This window comes from Rattus rattus, chromosome 4 (genome assembly GCF_011064425.1).
Source record: "Rattus rattus isolate New Zealand chromosome 4, Rrattus_CSIRO_v1, whole genome shotgun sequence".
Classification (NCBI taxonomy): Eukaryota; Metazoa; Chordata; class Mammalia; order Rodentia; family Muridae; genus Rattus; species Rattus rattus.
In genome coordinates, this window is record NC_046157.1 from 134,828,884 (window position 1) to 134,855,274 (window position 26,391).

The 26,391-nt window shown below is 40.6% G+C and overlaps 1 protein-coding gene across 1 annotated transcript; it reads left to right on the forward strand.

The window, feature by feature from the left end:
- Positions 1-25,775, forward strand: Cd28 (CD28 molecule). The gene is made up of 4 exons (XM_032899554.1): positions 1-73; positions 17,766-18,122; positions 20,075-20,190; positions 24,888-25,775. The coding sequence occupies exons 1-4, from the start codon at positions 19-21 to the stop codon at positions 25,014-25,016; spliced, it is 657 nt and encodes a 218-aa protein (XP_032755445.1). The 5' UTR covers positions 1-18; the 3' UTR covers positions 25,017-25,775.
- Positions 25,776-26,391: the final 616 nt, after the last annotated feature.

Sequence of the window (26,391 nt, forward strand, 5' to 3'; positions counted from 1 at the left end):
CTGACCCTCATCAGGACAATGACACTCAAACTGCTATTCTTGGCTCTCAACTTCTTCTCAGTTCAAGTAACAGGTAAACAATTTTGATATCGTTTCTTCCTTAAGTATTTTTTTTTATTTGTGTTCTTGTGCCCAGCCTGGTTTGCTTTAAAACTGTAGTGACCTGTGGAACTTGAAAACATTTAAAATGTTGCACTAATATGACAAGCTACTATTTAGAAACTAGCTAATTCTCATAATACCGTAAATAGAAGTTTAACAAGAGCCTTTTGGGAAGAAATAACATTTTATTTAACAACTAGTCCCAAGAACTTTTATATTTGAATTTTATTTATTTATTGTCTTGGGTTTTTTTGAGATAGGGTTTCTCTTTGTAGCCTCCGATGTCCTGAAACTCACTCTGTAGACCAGGCTGTCCTCAAATTCAGAGTTTCACCTGCTTCTGCCTCCTGAGCACCAGGATTAAAGGCGAGTGACACTACCGCCCAGGTCAGGATTTTACTTTTTACATCCTAGAAACTTGTGATAAAAAAGTAAGTAGGTAAATTCTGAAGGTTTTGGATTAGCTTGCCTGGGCTCATATCTCAATTCTTCCTCATGGAGTTTGGGACAGTATTTAAACGATATAAAGCTGTGTAAAATGGGACCCTAAACGAGTATCCCCTCAATTTCATTGTGCGATAAAAGGCAATGATCGCTGTGACGGTCTTAGTTCATGCTTGACCAGTGAGCGTGGTGTTCATGCAAGTATTACATCTTCCTGAATTCAGCGAGGGCCAAGAAGAATCCTGTAGTAAGCACAGAAGCTACTAGTAAGTTTCCGTTTACCATTGGTGGAAATATGTTTACTTAGGTTAAATCCTTCAAATTCCCAATAGCAACGGCAAGGAGGCTATATATTTATCAATTTGAAAGCTCTTACTCTGAACAGTCTTTGGTTCTCGCAAGTAAGAGCTGTTTACTGTCATAAACTTCATTCTGAATGAAGAGACCATTGGAAGGAGGCCATCTCCTGAAGAGAACGTTCAATAATTTCTCCAGAGGATGCAAGTCCCCAGTAACTGGCAACACACGTTTACAGCTGGAGAATCTTTAAAAGTTATTTTTAAAAGGTTTCTGCACATCATGTTTCAGGGATCTTAACTTTCTCTTAAAGGAATACTTAAGACATCTTAATGCACTAGATAGTAAGGCCTTACCATTATTGAAAGTCATTCAACATTAGTGATATTACACAGAATGCTTTTCTGATCCCCTCTGTAGACAACCATTTGTCATAAACTCACGTATTTTCTTTGCAAACTTTTTGGGTTGGACTCAAAGCTTTGTACTTTCCCCCTTTAGAACCTTTACTAGGGGGACAGCTAAAAGAGAAGTTGGCAAGTTTACGTGCACTCAGATCATTGGTTTATATTTACCTTGAGATAGGCTTTGCTTCACAGACGCCAATTCATTTTCCTACTAACTCTTAGGATTTGATGCCAGGTGGTCATTGGTGAAGTAGGATGGGGCAGAGGTAGAAAGCTGAAGAGAAGGAAGTTAAAAAGGATGGGGTTGGGATTTAGCTCAGTGGTAGAGCACTTGCCTGAAGCTCAAGGCCCTGGGTTGATCCCCAGCTCCAAAAAAAAAAAAAAAAAAAAAAAAAAAAAAAGAAAGGAAGTTAAAAGGAAAGGAAGATAATTGCAACATGCAAAGATGAGTGACCCATGGAAAAGGATGTAAAGCCTTTTGTGTGCTTTTCATTTCTCTCCCCATGTCCACCACCTCGCACAAGGAAATGTTACTGTTTGGGCTGGGGATGTAGTACGATTGGCAGAGTATACATGAAACCCTTGGGTTTGATCCCAGCACAGCATCAACCAGGCGTGGTAGTGCATTCCTATAATCCAGTGGAGGCAGGAGGATCAAAATGATCAAAGTCATCCTTGGCTACATAACAAGTATGAGGCTAACCTGGGCTACCTGAGACATGTAACTGCATTAAAATGTGTCGGTGGGTTAGGGGCAGGTCTTCATATTCATGAATTAAATAATTTCGACTCTCTGGCTCACAGAATGCATTAACATACTTACCTGATGGTGCCTAAGTGTAACCTGATTCTCATGGTTTGAGTGATACAGCAGAAAGATCATTATGGCTCAGTTAAAGAAGTTGGGTACAGGAAAGGTTAGAAGGCTGTACCTCAGATAATTCCTCTGCTAAAGTTATGTGTTTTGTATGTATATGGGGTAATAGTGCTTCTGAGATCTGAAAAGACAGGATTCTGTTGGGTTTCGAGTGTGAATCCAGCTCATAGCTGCAGGTTCCTGAGGGCATAATCATTTGTGGCTGATAGTAGGTGTGTGTAGATAACATATATTATTGGTTATATACATATAACCATATATATATATATATATATATATATATATATATATATATATATATATATATATATATGTTTACTTTCTCCATGAGAGCACTGCTTTTCATTTCTCCCCAAATCTTAGTGGATAAAGCATGTCAAAATGGCCAGGTTGAACATGAATGATTTCTCCAATGATTCTGTATTCCCTTCACAACTCCTTTTCCATAGAGAGGTAAAGAAAAATAATTGGCATTTAATGAAAAGTCATATCTACAAAGCAGAGTAATTAAAATCTTTACTCTTGTTCAGTCTTTGGCAAATGATTTCCTCTGTGGTAGACACATAGAGATAATTCTCACGGTAAGTATCGCTCTGAGGCTGGGCTTGCAAAGGTAAGATTAAAAACGATGAGTACTGAGGATGTAATGGAATCAGAGACTGCCACACTTGCACCAGTTCTGATGCACTGCAGACAGCTCTTGTGACTGCTAAAAGCTAACCAGGCATTCTGTCATTCGAAGTGCATTTGATAGCTACTTCCAAAATATGGAATTTGCGAAGAATTTGGTTGGCTACCATGCTCTTAATTAATACACTGTCTTTTCAGCCCCCTCTCAACCACCCTCTTTTAAAGGCAACCCGTCTAGCAGAGACTTTAATAGCAAGGACTTTTAAAATTGATATTGATTTATCAATTCCAAGAAGTAGAATGAGTCATCGCCACAGGCAGATCAGAAGAACCGAATCTGTGATCGTTACTGAGAAGAGCAGGCATGCAAACTTCTGCTGTGGGGGAAGGGCTCTTGCTGCCTCCCTTCCTTAGATGTGGACTCTTCTTTTAAGTGCCCCCTCCTATCTGCATGAGTGAAGGGTTTCCTGTAGTCGCCGTGATTGTCATAGATGGATATCTTCCTTCACGTATTTCTTGTTGGCAGTGTGCTGACCTTGACAAAATGAAAAAAAGATTATGCCACTAAGATCCCAGAAACAAGTTTCATTTGTGGTTTGTCATCTAAGGCCATTGTTCTTTTTGTTCACCTGTCCAGACATTGGCGGGGACCAGGGGTTCACTTGTCTGAGACTAGAAGGCTCGGAACTCCCAGAAAGCTACCTCACAGCAGGCGGTTGACAGGGATAAATCCTTTTCTCCTCTCCTCTCAGCTAAATTATAGTTTGTCTTTTTCCTTAAGAAATTAACAGATTTTGGAACTTTCCTGTTGAGGGTTTAATCAAACTTGCAGAGAAATGACACCTGGGTGCTTTTGTTGACTCACTAGAGGGGTGTCCGTTTCTCTAAGTCAGGTGAGGCTTTCTTTGGACTCTCTGGGCAGTGATGCGGTTATAGCACTGTTGCCACCCACCCACCTAGTCAACTAATTAACCAACCAAAGAAGAGGACTAAAACAACAAATGCTCAACATACCCCGAGCTTTCAGCAGGAGGCTTGGTGCGTTGCAATTAGTCTCTGAAACTTGGGGAGCAGGCTTCGGAGGAGGGGGATTCAGGCTTTAAGGGTGGGGGAAAGCATTCACAAAGTAGGCTTTCTCCTCTCTCTCTCTCTCTCTCTCTCTCTCTCTCTCTCTCTCTGTGCTTGTGACTCTAGGTTTGATGGGCTTTAGCTGTAGAAGAGAGGTTTGCTGGGTGGGATCAAGAAGTCCCCAGTTTCTTGGCAGAGACTCAGGAAGGGTGTGTTTTCTCTGCTTTTAGTGATTCATTGCTAATGTCATTGGTACCATGGTTTTGTCTTTGTATCATTATGCAAATTGTATTTGTGTTCTTCATGAGTAAGAGATCCCCCAAGGTGGTGGAGAGTTTTTTGCTTAACTTCGAGCTCCTTTATCTCCACATCATGGTTACCGTCATCTCCTTGCCACCACCATTGTTATCTCTCAGATGCTGGTTGGCAAGGTAACCAGGTTAACGATGTCATTCAAAATTACTTACAGTTCACATTAGTCTCTAATCTAATCACAAAATCCTTTCCACAGCCTCTGAATCATAATCAAGATAAGACTTGTTGGCTCGTAATCGACCATATAAGTCTCTTCATCGTCCAGCAGCTCCTTTAGACATCTGAGTTATTGACATGTCCTTCACTCCAACAGTGACACTGGTTCTTTTACTGAGAGCTTAGGTGGGTGTTGGAATTTCCGCCTTTCATTTTTGTGTTTTGTTCCGTGTTTGTGTATTTACAGGTGCATGTAAGCATGAGTGTGGAAGCAGGGGGCAGCCTCAGATTCCACTCTTCTTGTACCCACCACCATTTCTTTCTTGTTTGGTTTTGTTTTTTTGGACTCTCTCTGTTTTGGTTCTCTCACTGGCCCAGATCTTGCCAAGTAGACTTCATTGACAGCCCAGTAAGCACTAGGGCTGTGCTTGTCTCTGCCTCCCTGGCCCTGTGATTCCAAGTGTATTCCATTACACCTAGCTTTTTAATATGACTTCTGGTCATTGGACTTGGCTCCTCATGCTTGCCAGGCAAATGCTTTACCAACTGACCTATCTCTCCAGAGTCAACATTTTAATTTTTAAATCAGCTAGCAAGTAGAAGGTTGAGGTTTTTCTTGCTTAGGGGTACTTTGCAGAGGAGGGAGAGTCATGTAGGTGTATTTGCAGCTTGTTTGGAACCTGGTAACTGTCTTTGATATTGAGTGATACTAATACAGGATTGGAGATCAAAAGGGAGCTACCTGAAATACACTGAATCTATCCTCAGGGAGTAAGCATGAGAGGGCACAGAGGAGGTGAATGTTCTCCTCTATTGCGACGCTCCAGGGACCCCAGAGCAGAGTGCCAATGTCTGTTTTATAATGTGCTGGCTCCTCCATGTGCTTTGGTGAGGTAAGTTCTCATTCATGCACTCCTGCAGCAGACACTTATTGAAAATCTTCTATGTGCAAGATACTGGTCTGGTTCCTGTGACAGATTTAAAAAAAAAACAAAACTCTTTAAGATGTGATAAAGAGGAGAATTATAAAAGTCTTAGTTTTTTTTTTCAGTCTTAGGTTAATTATGAATAGCCTTCTATCCACACTAATTTATTATTGTGGAAAGCAATTAAAAAACACCGGTGTTTCGAGATGGGAGGAAACAGGTATTTCTCAGTTTGCAGGGAAGAAAGTTGTGTTGACGGTCACCAGAAGATGTTGAGAGAAAGGTTACATTCATAGCTTTCTTGGGATTGTTGGATGCCTTTGGGCTGCTCTCATCCTAGTTTATCCAAGCTAATTTCTTCTGTACCCTAATAAAAAGCTCTTAACTCCAACATCCTCCACGGTCTCACACACTGGCACCCACTCTTCTTGACCTCATGGAGGCTGGTTTCATCTTGCGGTTCCTCCTGTCCATCTCTGCTGTTCCTGATCTACTGTCTTTCACACTAGTTTTTTTTGGGTGTGTGTGTGAACGATTCACCTCCTTGAGGAAAAGTCTGCCTTTATTGTTGGAGGCGGTCCTATGAGAATGTAGCTCACTTTAGGAAACATTTATTAAACTCCTCATAGTTTAATCCTTCATGGCACTGAGGAAACAGAGGGAAAGGACAAAAGCACATGGGCACAGCACACAAGACCTGCTTGTATCATTAGCCGAGTCTTCTTGTTTTCATGGGCTCAGCAATTTAGTTGAGAGGCAGCTACATGATGAGAGTTGGGCATTCCCCTACCTTACCTCATGGTGCTATATGATGCTTTAATGGCTTTGCATGTACTATCCTTTTCTTATTTGCATTTTTCTTTTATTGAATTTTTTAATTTACATTTCAACTGGGATACCCCTTCTACCTACCTTTTGAAGGTCTTCTTTGAGAACCCGAATAACAAAACAAGGGACTTCTGTTCTCTTTAGAGTTCCCAAAATTGTTATTGAGAATTGACAACATCTGTTTTGCATACTAGACTATTATTAGCTCCCCAGGAAGAGGTTCTTGTCTCATTTGCTCATTTAAACTTGGGGTTGGGCATAAATGCTGGAAGCATGTAGGGGTTAACCAAATATTTGTTGAAAAAGAAAATGAACTTGCAATGTGTCAGAAAGGGAGAAGCATTAAACAAGCACTCTGTCAAAATTAATGTGGGAGCTGGACATGAAGTTCATGTTGTAGTCCCAAATCCCAGTACTCAGGAATTGGAGGCAGGAGGATTACCAGGAGCTTTGGACTAGTCTGGGTTACACAGTAAATTTTATGCCAGCCTGGCTATACTGTGACACCTTGCCTCAACTCCCCACTCCCAACCACAAATTATTGTAGGATGGTAAGCCTTTATGAAGAGTTGGAAAGCTGTTGATAGGTAGGATGTTGGAAATGGAAGCTGTTGGTAGGTAGGATGTTAATGGAGGATGCCACTGGTGAAAATTGCTAGCTAACATTTAGTTTGCACGTACCCCATAGACATTGTTCTACTTGTTTCTCCATTGTTGAAGGCATTCAATCTCCTCCTAAAGCCCATTAAGAAATTATCATAATTGTATCATAATTCATAAATGGGAAAATGGATATACCAAGCAGGTCCAACTAATTACATATTTTTTACATATTTCCTAGCATCCCACAGCTAGGAAATATGTAAAATCCAGTGTGTTGCTTCAGGGTTCATGTTCTGACCAAGACTATGTTACCTGAGAAGGAAGGACATTAGTAAGGAAACAAAATCAGAAATATGGTTCCATGTTCTTGGCAGTCAGACTTGGAAGTCTAGGGAGGTAGGATAGGACCAGGTTAAAACAAAGGGCTGAATACTGATAAAAATGATGGAGTTTGATTTTTAGGGTCTCATGAAGCAGTTGAAGTGATTCAGAAGAAAGCACTTAGAAATGCTTATCTGTGAAATGAAGCAGAAGGCATGGGAATGGCAGGCTAGTTAAAAGGATCAGGGAAACCGAGTTGAATAGAATCTGGGAAATTCCCCTGGTTAGGAGGCAGCTGGAGTGAGCACTGGAGACAGAGTACAGACTTCCGAGGAAGGACCGGAGACAGCCAAAGGAACATTATTGAAATCAAAGGGCTTCCAGAGGAGACTGGAGAAGGGAGGAGAAATGGGTGATGCTGACAAGGAGGGCCAGTCAGACTTCTGAGTTTACACAGAGCTTTGGGGAAGGAAAAGAAAATGTCACAAGATGAAGAGAAAGCTGAGTGGGACAAAACTGTAGTGCAAAGAAGAGAAGTGGATAGACAATGGCAAGCTGATCAGGAACTTGGATCTCCTGAAATGTCTCCCATGGTGTTTTGTACAAAGCAACAATGCGATAAATGGTGCGATTCATGACTTAGCCATGTCTGAAATGTGAAGGGAGTTAAGAGCTGGATGTGTGACTCCTAGGAAACAAAGGAGGAGGGAGAAGAAGGAAAAGGGAGGTTGGGAAGTCTTCTCAACGTGAAAATTAGAGAGAGGACAAATCTCTAAGTGCACAGTGTGTGGGGACTTGATCTTGGCTCCTGGCTGAGATAACAGGGCCACAAGGGTCAAACCAACTGGAAGCTTCCAGTTTCCAGTCAGGGATGTTAATCTTAGCATCTCTCTGTGGGTTTTGGTTTGTTTGTTTTGTTTTGTTTTTGGAATAAGGATGTAGCTGCTTGATCTTTGAAAGACCAAGACTGGTTTGCTTTCTTTTTTCTTTTTAACTTTCTATTTCACCCCCAACTCAAAATGTAAATCTAAGGATTTCTCAAGATGGGGAGATGTGATTAGGGGTTTTAGTTTGTCACATCATGACATATGTTATCTGGGTATCAATTCACTCATCTGGTGGATGAAAGGATTGGATTTGAGAACATGTTTTATACATACATACATACATACATACATACATACATACACACATACATACTCATACACACACACATATATATATACACATATATATGTATATATATATGTATATGTATAGAATTACAAGCCAGTTATCTCTGAAATCTCTTAGATCTGTTGTTTAGAATCTTAGATGCTTATGTGCTTCTAAGTGACTGCAGGGTCTGGGGAAGCAATGTTGCTTTGTTGACTCTTAGTTTCCACTGTAGAGTTCAGGTCTAAAACAGTCATTATTTCCAAAATTCCAGGCTCTAACACCTACCCAGAAGAGCCTGTGTATGTCGCAGGAACCCTGAGCAGCCTCTTCAAATGTTTAATATTTACAGAGAGCAGAACAGATAAGAGAAGTGTTCTGCTGTCTTATTTATGCGTTTTGAATGAAAGCTCAGATGATGAAGGCTCAGGAGTCCCAAGACGTGGTCATTAGATTAAAAAGCACGTGTAGAAAGCAATATATCAAGGTTGCCAGATTGAGGGAGTCACTGTAACTTAATTTATTTGTGTAATCTTATTTGCGAGTTTATACAATGAAGTGATTAAAATATTATATTCATGTAAACAATTCTTTTACAACTGTGTTCTTCAATATTCGAGAATTGAATTGTGGTCACTACATTTATGTTGAAAGTTAACAACTGGGTCCTAGAATAATACAGTTTGATTTTTTTTGAATGGCTCAGTGGTATTTGCTACGGTACAGCTTCCATTTACTTCAAACTGCTCCACTATGATGTCCTTCTAGCTCTAGAAAACAGGAGGACAGTTGTTGTCCCATGACTGGTAGGTGGCATTGTTCTCAGGCCTCTGAGGTTGTGTTTTAGAAGTTTCAGTTCCATGGTGGTCTCTCTGAGAGGTGGGGCTGGATTACACAGGAGTAGGCAATGGCTTTCTACACATCCTAAAATTACCATCCACCCTCAACACAGGTGACGTAAGTATATTTCAGTCTCGGCTGGCTTCCTAAACCTTTTGTCTCCTTTCTAATCTTCCCTGTAGGGAGGCCTTATCCACCCCTTAAGTCTAACATTTCTGAAACAGTGCATCCATTTCTTTTCTCCAAACAGTATCATTTATTAACTTACATTGTCAACCGGGCCTCTATTCTCGCTCTCAGCCGGCACTGGAACTCATGCATACTGTCTGTGATGCTTGCTCATCCCTTTGCAGCGCAGGCCTTACCTGCTCACAACAGTCTTACTGCTCTGAGTTTTCCTTAACCTTCGTTCGCACTCCTAATGTGCTAATTCTCCCCTCAGGGGTGGGGGTGGGACTCCATTCTTACCTTAGATGTAAAGAGTCCTGGAAAAATGCACGAGCCTTTTCTTGGCATCAAAGATGCCTGCGTGATTGGTGTAATCATCTTACCTGTTTCTTCCTTGCTACTTTCTGATAAACCCTTGCAGTAAGATCATTTCCTTAGTCTTACCCTATCTCGGTTTGCTGTAGACTTCATGGTCCAGCTAAAGGCTGTTCTGTATTGAAGCCTCCAGAGTCACCTGTGACCTTTCTCTTGCAGCTGTCACTGCCTCTCTATAGAGTTCATGCACCGCTTTGGCATATAACTGTGTACCTAGCACGGTTTCTTTCACATCTTTCCATCTCCGAATAACAAAATACTTTAGAATTAATTATTTACTTGCTGAATTAATGACTTTGTCATAGGGGAATTCAGAATATCAGAGAACAATTTTCTGACTAATCAAATTTTGCTTTCAGAGTGTATACATTAATTATTCTGATAATTTTTCTCTCCTAGAAAGGAATGCTTTATGTCTCAGTGCTCAGATGGGTTTTGTTTTGTTTTGTTTTTTGCCATCAAACTGTTTGATCTCTGAGTTACTTTCTGATAGTTGTATATAGGACAATAATATTTAAAGAGACAAAGGTAAGTGTCCTCTATATTATTGTCCTCTATGTAATTATTATGTATTATTGTACAAAGCCATTTTTTGAGGGGGGAGAAACTATTTTTGCTATGATTTCTTATAAAAATGAAAATTTCACAAAAACAGTTCATGAAAAATGAGAGAAAATGACCATAGTTTTTTTTGAAAGTTTTAACTTTCATTTAAAATTTTTAATATGATTTTCAGAGTCTGTGGTCATCCAAAGCACTGTAGGTCACAATAGAGGTCAGAGGTAAAGGTATGGCTTAGACCCATAATGGTCCAAAGTAAATTTATTCATCAGGCTTCTATTTCTGTTTTCATTGGCACCTATAATCAATTTGTAATTGTTTGAGTTGAATGATATTTGAGTTTTGTTGGTATAGTTGATAGCTATGATGTGAAGCCTTGAACAAGGTTAGCCGGTTGTCACTAACCAACAGTAGTCATTTGTATCAGTAGTCAGTTTGTCACACAGCCCTCTGCTACACTTCTGTCCCCTTCTGGCTCTGGCAACTACTGTCTTCAGATCTAACAGTGATCACATCTGTGCTGCTATATGCCACAGGTGTCCCCTGCTTCTGTTGGGTTCTGCTCTCTCACAACTTGAATGGTGCATCTTTCATAAACAAGCCCGCCTACTGGTGCCAGTGATGGAATAGGCCATGTATTCTCGGTTGGAATCCCGAAAGAGACAGCATACACACCTATATATCATATTATTCAAATTCACTTTTTTTTAAAAAAGACTTTACTTATACCATTCTTTCTTTTAAAAATGAGGAGAATGCCAAGAAAACAGTCCATGGAAAATGAGAGAAAATGACCATAGTTACTTTGAAACTAGTCAGAGTCAGAGGAGGTTGAGTCCCTAGTTTGACTTACAGGCTGCAGAACCAAGCACTAGGTTGGCTTATCAGAGAGCCTGTACCTTATAGTCTGAAAGGAAGCAAGTGGTCAAGGGGGTAGAGAGTGAAGGATATCCTAGTCCCAAACAGGAAATATGCTCAGAGGAAAGTTATAATAACTTAATCAGATCTGTGGTCTAGACACAGGCATTCTTTACCAAGGCAACCAATGACACCTCCATAACTGGCTATAAACACGAGAGTGCAATACAGCCAAATGAACCCCTGCCCCCTACCCAACATGTTACTAAAACATCAAACTCTGTTCAGTTAGAATTTTCAAAGGAGAAGACCAGAATTAGGAAGCTATAACTTCATTTTTTCAAATGTAATAGAAATGTTGTGATGGGAATAAATGGAATCCATTAGAATTTCTAGAAGAAAAATCAATTTCTAATTAAGCATGTATTATATCTTTCTAATATCTTCTTTAGCATGCCAGTATAGTCAAACCTTAGTGGGCCATTTTATTTCACTATGATGCTTATGAAATAAAGCAGGAAAGATAGAATATTATAAATTTAAACATGATTAAAATGTAATTTTTTTAAGTTAAGGATACACCCATTAAAAGTTGGACAAAAGCAACTTTATGAGCTGACAGACATCTGTTTTATACACGGGGCTAAACCGAAATAGAAGAGCTACAGTGGATAACCACTACTTGTGAAATAGAAATTCCTTGTGAGAGACAGTTTGCATAATATTGTCGGTAGGTCTCTCAAGAGATTCATCTGTGACCTGTAGGTCTCTCAACTTGTGAGCAAACTCTTTGTGTATAGTTCTCTCATGTTATCCATGGGGAACATGTTCCAAGACCCTCTGTAGACACTTGAAACCCTGGATAGTGAAACTCTGCAAATGATAGTGAAACCCCTCCATCTTTGCCGAGCCCACCATGCACTGTGGCTGCAACTTTTGCTGTCGGAGGTGTAGCAGCAAACGAGTGTGACTTTCCTCCTTAGCCTGCATCCTACGTACCTCAGCCTTTGCTTTTCCTTTCTTTGGTAAGAGGAGAAGTTTCGCCAGAATCACTATTTGTACACTGCAGGCCATTATGAAGTAAAATAAAGGTCGATTGAACAAAACCAGTGAGATACCTCAGTGGTTGATCCGATAGCTCAGGGAGCAGGTCCATGACTAACCTGTGATTGTGGTGGAAGCACAGGCATCATAGAATAAAGGGACAATTCCCATCTTAGGCGAGTAACGTTAGACATCATCACCCCACTCAGAGTGACACCAATTCAAAATTTATGGATTGCTTATGTCTGAAATTTCTCATTTAATGGTTTGGGTTTGCAGTTGACTATAGGAACAGAGACTACAGAAAGGAAAATCACAGGCAAAGAAAAGCTAGTTGGAAACAAACTTCCCTTAAACATGAGCACGAAACCAACTTAGTCTAGTAGAACGAACAAAGTTGTTCCTTTTTGTTCTTCTGTTCATTCATTCTTTACACCTACACAAATAAATTACACTTTAGCTCTTTAGTAATTTTCTTTTTCTTCATATAGTACTCCACTAAAATGGTGGAGAAAATGAAGTTTGCTTTGGACCAGTCCTCTTACCATTAACTTACCTACTGCTAAACAGTAGTTTCCTGGACCTCACTTGAAACTCCTAGTACCAGCTCTTTCATCAATTCCAGCTCTAGAGGACCTAAACCAACCACTGAAATTGTGTTAGAATGTTGATGCAGTATGTCAAGAGGGAAAGGAACAATAGACCAAGATCTGTTGGAAGGCTTGAGTTCAAGTCTCAAAGGTCGCTTATTTATCCTGAACTTGGACTCTTTAAAATCATTTTTACAGCCTCGTGACTCTAAGCCACTATGTCCCCTATATTGTATTTTATGCTTCATATTCCTTGTAAATACACGATTTTAGCTTAACTGGGAGGGGTGTATGCATACATCCTTTAAAGGCCAAAGCTCTTTGATGTTAGGAGCTACACCTCCAAGATGGCTTTCCATGGAACCTGTACAGAGGTTGGTCTGGCTCCTAAGTGTAGTAATTGACCCACTTAGAGTTGATAAGAAGGAAAGAAGTTGTTTTTGTAAGTATTCCATTCCCTTGGAAACACAATGAGTTTCCAACCTTCCAGAAGCCAATTCTGCCCCAAGTTTCACAGATTATCGGTGGGAAATCCGGCTCTCACAGCCTTGGTATGGACTGCAGATAAGTGCCTTCTCACCTCTGATCTTAGTCTTCACCTTGCCGGTTGTAGAGCAGATCTGTGAGGGAAAGAGTCTTGAGGTTACTGCTTCCTGTCTCCACAGCTTTGTCTTGTTTAGCTGCTAGGAAAGGCTTTGAAAAGCAAAGCACAAATTCATCACCAAAACAACCTGCCGGTCAGTAGACGCATGCCAGCCAAGGCAGGCTCTCATTGTGCTGGGCGAATGCATGTGGGAGAGTAACGCTGTTTCTTGTGGGTGTAACCTAGGTAAACCACTCACAAGAAGGCAAATAGAATCAAATATTTGCAGAGGGAAAGAAAAGTAACTCCTAGCATGATTTAGAAAACAACATATCTTCAAACAGACACCTGCATAGGAAAGCTAAATGTATCTCTAATTCCTTCCAAGCCAGTGGTTCTCAACCTTGCTAATGTTGTGACCCTTTCATATAGTTCCTCACGTTGTGCTGACCCCCAACTATCAAATTATTTTGTTGCTACTTCGTAACTGTAATTTTCCTAGTTATGAATTGTAATGTAAATATCTGAGATGCAGGATATGTTATAGTTGACCCTCAAGGTGGTCATAACCCACAGGCTGAGAACCACTGTTCTAAGTCCAGGTATCTTCTTAAATTTTATAGTATTTGCTTTAATTATTTGAAATGACAGAGATTCCCAGAAACTAAAAAAAAAAAAAAAAAAAAAAAAAAAAAAAAACCAACAAAAAACAAGCAAACAAATGAACAAACAAACAAACAAAAAACCAAAATACACAGCCGAGCTGACCATTGTCATGGGCTTTGGTTCAGCTGTATCTTCTTACTGTAGTGCTGTAGGGTGGAAGTGTGTCTCCTCACACATGCTCCATTTTTTAAGGGAAATTAAAAGGAGCTGACGTATCCTCTGTACTAGAAACCACAGTGAACCCAAATGGTCAATATCAGTTAGGATAACTGTAATCTTTCTTTCATAGCACAAATAAACCTATTTTACTTAGTGTGTCTGCAGAGGAGCTGTAGATTCCGAGCTCACATGCAATAAATAGGTGGGACTGAAATCTAGAAAATGTATTAACATTTAAAAAGAGGTTCTATCTACTTGAATCCTAAGCTAGAAAGCTGTTAGCCACATTTGAGCACAAATAAGAAATTACTTCAACCTCACTATCTCTCTTTAGGCATTAGCTAATCTAAGAATTATCCGTTGACTCAGAAGAGAGAAATGTGAACATCAACAGATAAATTGCCCATCTCTTTATCAGAGTTTTCAAACTCTTCCCAAAAAAAATTTGGCACAGTCACAAAATGAAGTATTTCCCCTTTCCTTGCTCTGAGTGTCTAGCACAATGACAGCTAACAGACAGCCTTGACACAGGGGCTATGGAGTTCTCTTGAGAACATGCCCGGTTTGTAATGCTGAGGTCAGATGGACTCAGGAGAAATCAGACAACCTCAACCCTGCTGAGGCTTGAACTCAGAGGCCCTGTGATAGGAAGAAGAAAAGCTACCTCTGAGTTATTCTATTTCTCCTTGTGAAGAAAAAAAACCGTTTCAGAGAATGACTGCAGCCTCTTCCTCTGAAAGTTTCCATCCCGTGTCATGACCCTGATGCTGAAAACATGTCTTTTTTATACCCAGATGTCCAAACTTGACTTAGGTTTTGGATCTGTTTATTCTGGTAGTGAAGTAGAAATGAGTAAAAAAGAAAAATAGCTACTTGTTTCTTACTCTGTTGGCTGAGGAAGTCATTCTAAACGCTTCCTTTTCTCTTTAACCACACCTCAATCTCTGTCAAGTTGGGAAAGCATTAGCCCGTAAACACTTCTCACCTCATCCACTCCTTGTAAACTAGTTTAGTCTTCTTACCTCTGACCCAGAAGAATGCATCTTGCCTTCATTCTTGTATCTCCAAAGTACCGCTTCCACTTTGGTTAGAGTGATCTGCATAAATGAAAAAGTTGGGTACATCTGCTTTTTGGCTTAAAAGCCTTCACTAGGTTTGTATCACTGGCAGGAGATCTTGGTAAGCAGCTGTCAATCAACGTAGGCATCATCCTGTATTTTCACAGTCTTCATGTCTAGGAAATCAACTGGTCCCAGAACCTGCAAACTGTTGTGTACTGGATCAAAACTAGCTATTTATATATTTTTCTTCCTAATTAGCTGTGAACTGCCCAAGGAATTCATGTTTAGGGAATCAGTCTTATCTCTCATGTGTGAGTGTTGGGAAGATGTCGTCTGCTGAATCAGACAAGGATGAGTAAATGAACATTGGAGTTTGGATGCTGGAGCTTGTCCTTTCCCCTCTAGCTCCTCCCTCTCTACCCAGATGTTCACAGTAGTGTTGCTCATAACAGGCAAACGATGTTGAGTGTAGAAACAAAATGCACTGTAGCTACACCGTAAATAGTCATAAACTAACGTTCTCATACTTTATCGTAACACGGATGGTACTTGAAAGTTGCCAGATACAAATGATACACATGCTGTGACTCCAAGGGTGTGAAATGTCCTGAGTGGGCAAATAGAGACAAGAAGTAGAGGAGTGGTTGCCAGGGGCTGGAGGGAGAGAATGATGGGAAATGATGGCTAATGAGCATGAAGTTTCCTTCTCGTGTAACAAAAATATTTTACAAACAGATGGTTGTGGTCCATTTGCAACTCCCATTGTATTAAAAAGTCCCTTAATTGCATTTTTAAAAGAATAACTCTATGGTATGTGAATTACATTTCAGTAAAGTTAGTTCAACCCAAATATCAACATTAACCACATCTTAACAGATATATCAGAATTTCTGGGAGGAAGAGGCTGTGGATATGTGTTTTCTTTTTAGGTTCTACATGTATAGAAATAAATATAGATGACAAAAGCTATTAGAGATTCAATTATGTGTACTTACCTTCTACACAAAGCCAACAAACAAACAAACAAACAAAAAAAACAGAAGAAGAAAAAAGAAAAAAAACATCAAACAGACACAAACAAAAACCAAAAACCAAAACAAAACACCTGTGTACTTGGATTCAATCCCAGGTTAAACGAAAAATTTCATTTTTAACAACTTCTGGGTCTGACTGGCTCCTGGGTGTGAGTGCAAATAATCCTTTAAAAATTAGAAATAGTGGATGAAAGTGATTGCTCCACAGTTAAAGGATAACCTCACAACAACAACAAAAACTATAAATAGATAACTATTAGCGTGTTCCCCCAACAAAATTGATTTTATTATTTTAAAATTTCTTCACAGACAGCAATTTATTTACTTCTGAAAACTTAAGGTCCTGTCTCAGAAAGGGGATTCCTACATCCTACATGTCTTTGAACTCTGAAGTTGACTCTCCCTGCCTAAGCGGTCAGCTACTTAGGTGGTGTGGCCTTTGGTTTCAGTTCTGATTTTGTTCATCATTTGCTCAATGACTGTAGATGAACTATTCATGTTTCTAGACCTCGTTCAGTCATTTTTCTTTCTCTTTAAGCAAATATGTAGGAATGGTGTCCCACATGTTTAATCCCAGCACTTAGGAGGCAAAGGCAGGTAAATTAGTGAGTTTTAGGCCAGCCTGGTCTGTGTAGTGAATTCCAAGACAGCCAGGGCTATAGAGTGAATCCCTGTTTTTGTTCATTTTGTTTTGTTTGTTTAGAAAAAATATACAGCCAAAGACATGGTAGGCACCTGTTGCCAAGCCTGATCTATGTATGGGTGGAGGGAGAGAACCAACTCCTGAAACTTGACCTCTGACCTCCACTTGCACGCGCGCGCGCGCACACACACACACACACACACACACACACACACACACACACACACAGACACTTAAAATGTGATACTTTCTTTTTTAAAAAGGAATACATTTCTATGTTCTGGAAAGGGTGGGGGAGCAGTATTAGCCTGGTCTCCCCTCCCTCAATGGAAGTGAGAGAATGGTTTCATTTTCTTTGCCTTTAAGGTGAGGAATTGAATTAGATGGTACCCAGAGCCTTGATCGTTTGTTGCATAAAGATACAACTCTGTGTGATTTGAGAGAATAAGCATGCAAGCTTCTTGGGATGCTCTCATCTGGATTTGCTGTGGAAGAGGAATTTAAGCCAGCACTTGGAGCTTGGAGCTACCAATGTCGTTTCCTCTTTCCTTACCCCTTTATCCCGCTCTTGGTTTTGGTCAATAAGCAAAGCCAGAAAGTTTTGAAACTTCAAAAATACTTTTACAAAAAATCTGTTGCAGAGTTGAAAAATATCATTTGGACATCTGTGTCAGGCTTTCAAGCTGCCTCCAAGCTGATTCAGGAAGTCAATCCAAGGCCTGATTAACATCATAGGAATCTCAACTTGATTCAAAAAGTTCCTAGCGCCTAGCTGCTGTACTCAACGCTCACGGAAGGTCACAGTTTGCCTTCCAGGTGGAAGCAGGCCACCGTCTTCCCATTCAGAAAAGGATGCCAATATTATTGAAATATAGGCTTGAAAACTTTCGACGTAGATGCAGTCATCATTCCAAGAAGAACTATTAATCTATCTTTATCTGCCAAGGGACTAACTTTGTTGGAGATCTGTTCAGTTGGCTAATTAATTCACTTTGATTTCAGGGCAATGGAATTATTATTCTTATGCTCCTAACTAAGTGTTTTTCCCCCTCAGAAAACAAGATTTTGGTGAAGCAGTCCCCGCTGCTTGTGGTAGATAACAATGAGGTCAGCCTCAGCTGCAGGTATTCCTACAACCTTCTTGCAAAGGAGTTCCGGGCATCCCTTTACAAGGGCGTGAACAGTGACGTGGAAGTCTGTGTCGGGAATGGGAATTTTACCTATCAGCCCCAGTTCCGCCCAAACGTGGGGTTCAACTGTGATGGGAATTTCGACAATGAAACAGTGACGTTCCGTCTCTGGAATCTGCATGTTAATCACACAGATATTTACTTCTGCAAAATCGAGGTCATGTATCCTCCGCCATACCTAGACAACGAGAAGAGCAACGGAACTATTATTCACATAAAAGGTAACGCGCCACTGCACTCCTGTAACCTGAAGGATGGCTGTGCAATGCCGAAAGCAAGGTTGGGACAAGTGAAGCCAGAGCACCCACACGTGATCCGAGACTCTCGTAACCCTGAGATCTCGTGATCCTTTGACTCCAGCAACGATTCCAGCTTATTAGGAATGCCTTTACCTTTCCTCGCTGACATGCTATGGAAGGATGAGGGAAGAGTCTATGGGAATAGAACCTATGAGATTATTCTGGATCCAAGTACATCATGCCCAGAATAAGTGTGCCACTAAAATTTGACCTAGTTTTTGGACCCTTCGGTTAAGATCAAGTATAAAATTGAGCATAGAGTGTTCTACAGTGAAACATAGTCTGACAGATCAGGATTCGGGAAGAATGGGTTGGATACCAAATTAGCTCTCTCTCTCTTTTTTTTTTTTTTTTTTTTTTTTTTTTATCCGTGTTCTTCCACTACTAAGTTTCTTTCCATTTTCTAAAACATAAAAAGAATGCTGAACTAGAAATTTAGGGGATGTGCAATCTGTGATCCGCAGTAAGTTATCCAACTTTTTAATAGCTCCAAACTCAATATAATTAAGCAGTACTCATGAATCAGCAGCAGTCAGTACATTATGTTTACGCTCTGTGTAAACATTGGGAAGAAAAATAATAGGATTATCAAACTCAAATATAGCTATTGGCATTAACATAAATACTGAGGGAAGTGGAATAGATTTTTGTGTATGTGAGAAGGATAGATAAGAAAATATATGCTCCATTTTATATTCAATTTAAGCACAATTACAATAAATGCATTTTCTCTAATGCCATAACAAAGGTATACTTGAGAAAACTCAAACAACAAACAAGAAAAGAATTATTATATTAACATGGCAGAGTCGCTTTTATGTTCCAGCAAGAAAAACAGAGGAAATTAATACACAAATTAAGATTTCTAATATCAGGCAAAATATTTTGATTGGAGTAAGTCAAAGGATAAAAAGAGGTAGACTATTTTGGAAGCCAAGAGTAAGACATTTCTTCACATAAATGATACATTACTTTAGTTAGTACTTTGTGTGTGTGCATACAACATGCATATAAATACAGTTAGGAGAGCTGGAAAAAGGTGTCAGGGACTCTGTCCTTGGCAGCTTTCAGCCCTGTTTGAATTTGTATCATAAACCTAAGTAGGTAAATTGGAAACTGCCTGTGCTCAACTTTGAGCTTCTGACTTAAAGATATGGCTTGAGGAAGAAGAGCTGGATAATGTTTTTACACTTTGTCAGATAAATCTAATGTGTAGCCAGGATTAAAATTTCATGGACTAGAGAGCTGTTGATATTCTTTTTATTTAGGTAACTTATTACAACTTTATTATAAGGACCCTGGAAATGAAAAATTCACGTATCCAAACTAATCAGACCCAAAGTCTGTCATCTCAATGAATTATGAAGTATTCTTCCTAGTTATAATTTCCCATGAGTTTCAGTAGAACTGCACAGAATAATCTGTTGGAGTCGAAGCCAGATATTTATATTTTATTTTTTTCCAGGCTAGTTTTCTGACTGGCAGATTAAGCTGATGGTGATTCTCCACTTTTATCATTTTACTTATTTCAAAGATAGAGTTTAGGGTATAAACTAACTTCTGATGGGGGTAAGGGGCAAGGCGTCAGGTTAAAGTCACTGAAAGTGGCCCTTAGCATCATGAGATGCTAGCAAGGTCCAGTGACGGCCACCAGTGCAGCACTGTAAAGCAGTGTTTTTTGACCTTCGTCTCGTATAACGACAGAGTATGACCAGTGGTGGGGTTGAATAAGTCCCAAAGAGCAAGACTCGCTCACCTAAGCTGGTAGCATTTTGCATGTTTTAGTATTTTCAAATTCTTCTCTGACGTTCAGGGCAGAAATGTTCTCAACTGCTGTTTCTGTGTCCTTTAACCCACTCTGTTGTGTTTTTCAGAGAAACATCTTTGTCATGCTCAGACGTCTCCTAAGCTGTTTTGGGCACTGGTCGTGGTTGCTGGAGTCCTGCTGTGTTATGGCTTGCTAGTGACAGTGACTCTTTGTATTATCTGGGTAAGAGGAACAACATTGCTTTCACGTGACTTCTCTGCCCCTGCACTCTTGACTATGTTGAGAGTCTGGCCTGTGTCTTTTCTACTGCAATGAAAGCAGGTGAAGTTTTTCAGTCTGTGCAACTTCTATGGTAGTGACCTGATATGAGTTCTGTTTTCCACCCAGTGGCCAGTCAGAATTAGGACTAAATGGGAAGATTAAGGTGGGCAATTATACAGAACTACCTTCCTTATTCTTAATTTTGCAACATAACAATTGCATATAAAGCAGCTTAGTGCATACATAAAGTATAAAGTCTAAGCCTCGTCAGGACTAGGCAACGGAAGCCAATGCTTTGTCTCGGGGTCAAAAACCAGGAGAGAGTAGTCTGCAGGAATTGTGCATTCAGACCAGAAGAAAGCAGGTCTGTTTGTGTCAGTCCTATTTCCTGTCTCTTCCGAAGCAGTTGCATTGTGTGAGGCCAGCTTGGATGCTGTCATTATGAAAGCGTAAGGGGAGAGAGACTGTTCAGAGCCTACTAGCCTCTGCAGATGTCTCAGCAAAAAGTTTATTTTTTTTCTTCACATTTCTCAATGTTGAAATTTTGATTCAAGCTTGAACACTTTTTGTTTGATTTTTCTGAGACAATGTCTTACCAATGTGGACCAGATTGGCCTGGAACCTATTATGCAATCCAAACTAACCTCGACTCATAGAGATCCTCCCACTTCAGCCTCTTGAGGGCTGAAATTATAGGTGTGTACCACCATGTCTGGCTTTTGAACCTATTTTAAAAAGTTTTAATTGTATTTTATTCAGGTAAGTGTTTTGCCTGCATGGATGTCTGCACCATTTGTGTGTCTGGTACCCATTCGAAGCCAGAAGAGGGCATCGGATTTCCTGAAATTGGAGTTACAGATACTTGTAAGCCACCTTGTGGATGCTGGGAATTGAACCAGGCTCCCTGGAAGAGAGCAGTGCTGTTGACCACTGAGCTATCTTTCCTATGCGCTCTTGAACACATTTTGATGAACACATTCACTGTTAAGATGGTACCACCATAGCAAGGATCCTTTTCTTAGAAACCAATTTGCGTATGAGGAGCAGAACGCCTTATGCATTGATTCCGCATACCTCAGATTGTTCACCAGAAGCTGGGTGAATATACAAGTAATTTTTTTTATGAGAAATGTATGTTGCATAAGAAGAAAAGACCCCTTTTCTTTCTATTCTCCTCTCATCTACTACTCAGGACACTTAGGATTTAGTGCTTATTGTGTTGCTAAACCGGTAACCACCATACAAACCAAATAAGGACCTAACTAAGCCTGTTTGAAATATGATACTTATTTGAAGGCATATATTTAAAGGAACAACATATAGTCAGGGATTTCCGAAAGCCATGCCATGTGATGCCAACGTATTTACCATAGCGTCGGTGAGGGGACCGGACAGCTCTAGCTCTAAGTCATGAGTTGTATCATCTAGTTGTAGATTTAAATTGTTTATTTTCTTATGCAAATTTCCTCTATTATTCCTCACACATTCTTGTATTTCACAGGCCTTGGGGGCAGGTGGACATTGGTCAGGCTACCTATTGAATAATCTATGACCTTTACACAGTGGGGAACACGGTGTTAGCTTGTTCACGGGAATTCTTTGTTTCATCTTGGGAATTCTGAAAGTTGTCCAGTCAGGGCATGGTGACAGGGGTATGGGTACAGAAACTATTGCCCGAGTCCTGGCTCTGGTATTAGTTGAGAACTTTCATCCTTCTGGATTTTGGAGTCAGCATTCTTGCTATCCTTTGACTGTGCAGGGGTTGCCAATGATTTTAGAATCCTCAGGTTTGGCTTGGTTTTTCTAATCCTCAACCACTGACTTTCTTGCTTTCCAGATCTCTGAGAGAGAACGTGGGTGTCCTAATCTACAGACCAGGTGCAATAGCCCTCTAGGTACCCTTCCAGGAAGGGGCTCCCTTGTCATATATTGACCTGGGTCAAAGGAATTTACTAGCTTCATGGGAAGTACTCTTGGAAACTGCCTTGGCTTTCAGTGGTCCCACAGGCACCACTTTAAAACTTATGGTAAATATATATCTAGGAAGCCACCACTTTTTTTTTTATTAACTTGAGTATTTCTTATTTACATTTTGAGTGTTATTCCCTTTCCCGGTTTATGGACCAACATCCCCTAACTCCTACCCTCCCCTGGGTGTTCCCTCCCATCCTCCCCCATTGCTGCCCTCCCCCAACAATCACGTTCACTGGGGGTTCAGTCTTAGCAGGACCCAGGGCTTCCCCTTCCACTGGTGATCTTACTAGGATATTCATTGCTACCTATGAGGTCAGAGTCCAGGGTCAGTCCATGTATAGTCTTTAGGTAGTGGCTTAGTCCCTGGAAGCTCTGGTTGCTTGGCATTGTTATACATATGGGGTCTCGAGCCCCTTCAAGCTCTTCCAGTTCTTTCTCTGATTCGGAAGCCACCACTTTAAAACTTATGGTAAATTTATATCAAGGAAGACAGCTTCCAAAATGAGGCCCCAATGTGCTGAGTGACTGAAATCACCCCAAAAGCAGCTTCTCACTTTCAATGAGTTAAAACAATTCACCTTTTAAGTCATGCACCAGAGATGTTTTGTGCTTTTCTTTGGCAGCCCCACAATTTCTGGTAAGATTTGTACTCTGTGCCTTGGGAAAACTGTCTTTGACTTATCTCACATGCTCACTGTGACTATAGACCTTAGCGCTGTACATCTGTGGCTTGGGGAGTCAAACCAGGTTATCTAACAAGAATGCCAGTTATTTGGACCCTCCAATCCAGATCTTTGTACTCTCTGACCGAACAGGGGTATTAAAATAATATATACCTCACAGAACAATGTAGCACCTTTACCGTGGGCTCATTTTTTCCTCTTTCTGCTATTTGGTCAAGAAGCATCTTGGTGAGCTAGGCATTTAGGGATCCCTAGGGCTTAACCGCTTTCTGGGATCCTATCTTTGGCTGGTTAGCAGTGTGCCCTTGGTGAAAGTTACCTAGTTTCCAGAGCCTCCTGAGAATCCATGTGTGCTACTGTAGGTAGTTCCAGGCTGTGTGGGTTTGTGTCTCTGGGCTTGGCCTGATGTTGGCATTTGAGTAAAGATAAGCTTCTTTTGGTCAGGTTGCTCTCATTCTCCAGTCTCTGTTCACTCAGCTGAGCTGTGACACTGGCTTCCTTTTCTAGCTTACAGGAGGGTTGTTTTGTTTTGTTTTGTTTTGTTCTTGATGTGCTCTTTGCCAGTGTGTACCACAATGCGTAGATAATGTATATTTAGGTAGCATCTGCCTTTAAATCTACATTCTTGACCATTTTAGTACATTGCTTATGTGTGCCCTGTGTGTTGCTGTTTTGTCTAAGAAACAAGGCAGAGGTAGAAGGAAGGGCAAAGGGTAGAGTGGCCTTGAAGTCACTCATCTTTGACAGGCATTGGCTGGTAAGAGTCACAGAGGCACAGACCCAGGAGGTGGGTGCTCTATACATACACATTGTGAGTGCACATGAGCACTGTGGGTTCTGGGCTGGACCCCCAGCTATTACCATCCTATGGGTTAAGAGTCAGGGTGATGCTAGTTAAATCCACTATCTGATAACGGTGTTGGGGTAAGCACAGGAGCTGATTGTAACAGACTTTCTTTATTATCTTTGCCTGTAACCTGCAGAACCCCGGAGTCACAACACCCTTCTTATTGAGGCTTTTCTTTAAGCCGTTGGAGTATCCACAGGCAAGGTTAGCATTTGGGGGTTGGCAAAGGAGACCCTAAAGGTTAGCATCAGTACTGACAATGCTTGCCTGGGTAGCATCCCCAGCCATCTTTGCTTACTTCGAGGCCTCGGGCGTGTGGGTGTGGAAAGGAGGCCAAACCTGTCATCATCCACTCATTATGTATTCAGGATCCCCTGTCACTCACACCTATTGTACATACTTAGCACATCAGGCTTTTCTGCATACAAGTAGATGTTGGTTTTCATAACAAAGAATCCTGAGTCTACACTCCACATGACTGTCTGCCTTTGACAATTATACAAACTTTACCATCACACTGATCTGGCAATGATGCCCCTAAACCACAGTCAAAATGTGGTCAAGATGCAAAGTGAGTTTTACTCTAGTTCCAGGATTAGTGTCACTCCTTTTTCTCTGCTCCTGGTAGGGTTTCTTCCAGAGGTTGCTCACTCTTGGAAAACAGTGGTGGGTGATGCTATTGTTTTAGCAGAAATATATGCATATAGAAAATAGGAATACAGGTGTGCAGAACTATAAATACTGTCATTCATTTGGATTCTGATAACCAAAACTTATACTTGATCTTAGCCAAAAGGCTGAGAAATGATTGCTAACCTAAATTTATAATTACTTTTTTTTCAGATCCTGAAGGATCTGAAAGGGTTTTTGTTGTTGTTGTAGTTGGTTTGGTTTTTGTTGTTTAATTACAGAAAAACAGCTTTACTTAATGAATGATTTAAGTGGGAATGTTTAACCTACCCAAAGATGAAGGGCTTTCCGTTGTGTTTAGATATCAATGTGATCTAAAATATGCTCTTGGGCTTTGGATTAGATGACAAGTTTGAGAGCTGGTGATCTGAAAAATTACTCGCACAGTCTTAGAAGCTCTCCAGTGACATCTCCTCTAAGTCCTTCCATATTGACCTTGTTCTCTTTTCTCTTTTTCCCCGCAGACAAATAGCAGAAGGAACAGGCTCCTTCAAAGTGACTACATGAACATGACACCCCGGAGACTCGGGCCCACGCGCAAGCATTACCAACCCTATGCCCCAGCGAGAGACTTTGCAGCGTACCGCCCCTGACAGGGACCTCTATCCAGAAGCCCGCCGGCTGGTACCCGTCTACCTGCTCACCATCACTGCTCTGGATAGGAAAGGACAGCCTCATCTTCAGCCGGCCACCTTGGACGTCTACTGGGCCACCAATGCCCACTATTTTAAGAGTGTCTAGATCTAACATCACGATCATCTCGAGACTCTGCAATGAATGAAAGAAGCTTCTATGGCAGGATAAATTCTGTGTGGCTTGACCCGGACGCAAGCTTAATATATTTATTGACTTGACTGGGGAAGTTAGAGTAGAGAAATCAAAAAGTGAAAGAATTCATTCAGCCTTGGAAAGTCAATTTGCAGGCTCCTGGATGAGCCCCGCCCCTTTCTTATTTACCGGCACCTTTCAGTCATGTGGCCTGTGATAGCCAAAGACGTTTTGGGTGGAGAAGAAAGGATAGAAAAACCTTCTCTTTGGCTAAGTTGGTGTTTGGGGTGGAGGTAGGTTAGAGTATAGTACTTAACTATTTGAAAAATAATTAAAACACTTTTTTTTTTTACTCATGAAATGAGCCATTTAGCTCCTAAATAGTGTTTTTTAGTTTAGAAGGATGTGGCCACATTTTTAATGAATTCTGACCATTTAAATCACATTGACCCATGGAATGGCCCCAAAGCACCCCCCAGGGCTTGTTTCCTCACTTCCTGTCATGGGAATTCAGTATTATTAATAGTCACAACATAATTTCAGAACTAAATAGCCCTCTCACACCAAGAAAAATGTGAGAGCAAGTAAGGTCACTTTAGGTAAAACACTCACACACACATATGTATGTATACATATATATACACATATATATACATACATTCATATCTACATATATGAATGCTATGAAGAATTATCTGTTTAGTAGCCTGTTATAGTCAAACCATTTAAGTTTCAACTTTCCACAGTTGGGCCACTTGTTGTTTTTGTGGATATCTGAAATTGTGTCTATATAGCTGTAGTCATGATACTGTGAACACAAAGGCTAGTGTTAGTATTTGTTAGGGTGGCAAGGATGCGTTCCAGGCAGCTTCCTCTGAGGAAGGGAACGAAGTCGTTCTTGCCATGTATGAAAGAGGTAGATATTTTCCAGAAGGCACCATAGAGAGCCTCAGTACAAGTTCCTTTAGACTCTAAAGTTTAGAGGGATTTTGTATGTCCTAGGGCTCAGGACTCCAGAACTTTGTGGGCTCAGCTGCTTCATGGGGATTCATTGACATGAACAATTATTTTGAAGTGTGTCTTTAGGGACAACATCAAAGTTCTCAAGATCCTGCCCGACCTGATACTTTGTTTTCCTTCCAGTTTGGGTCAACTGGAATGTATATGGGGACCTTGAAGAATGACTGTACAGCTGTCTCC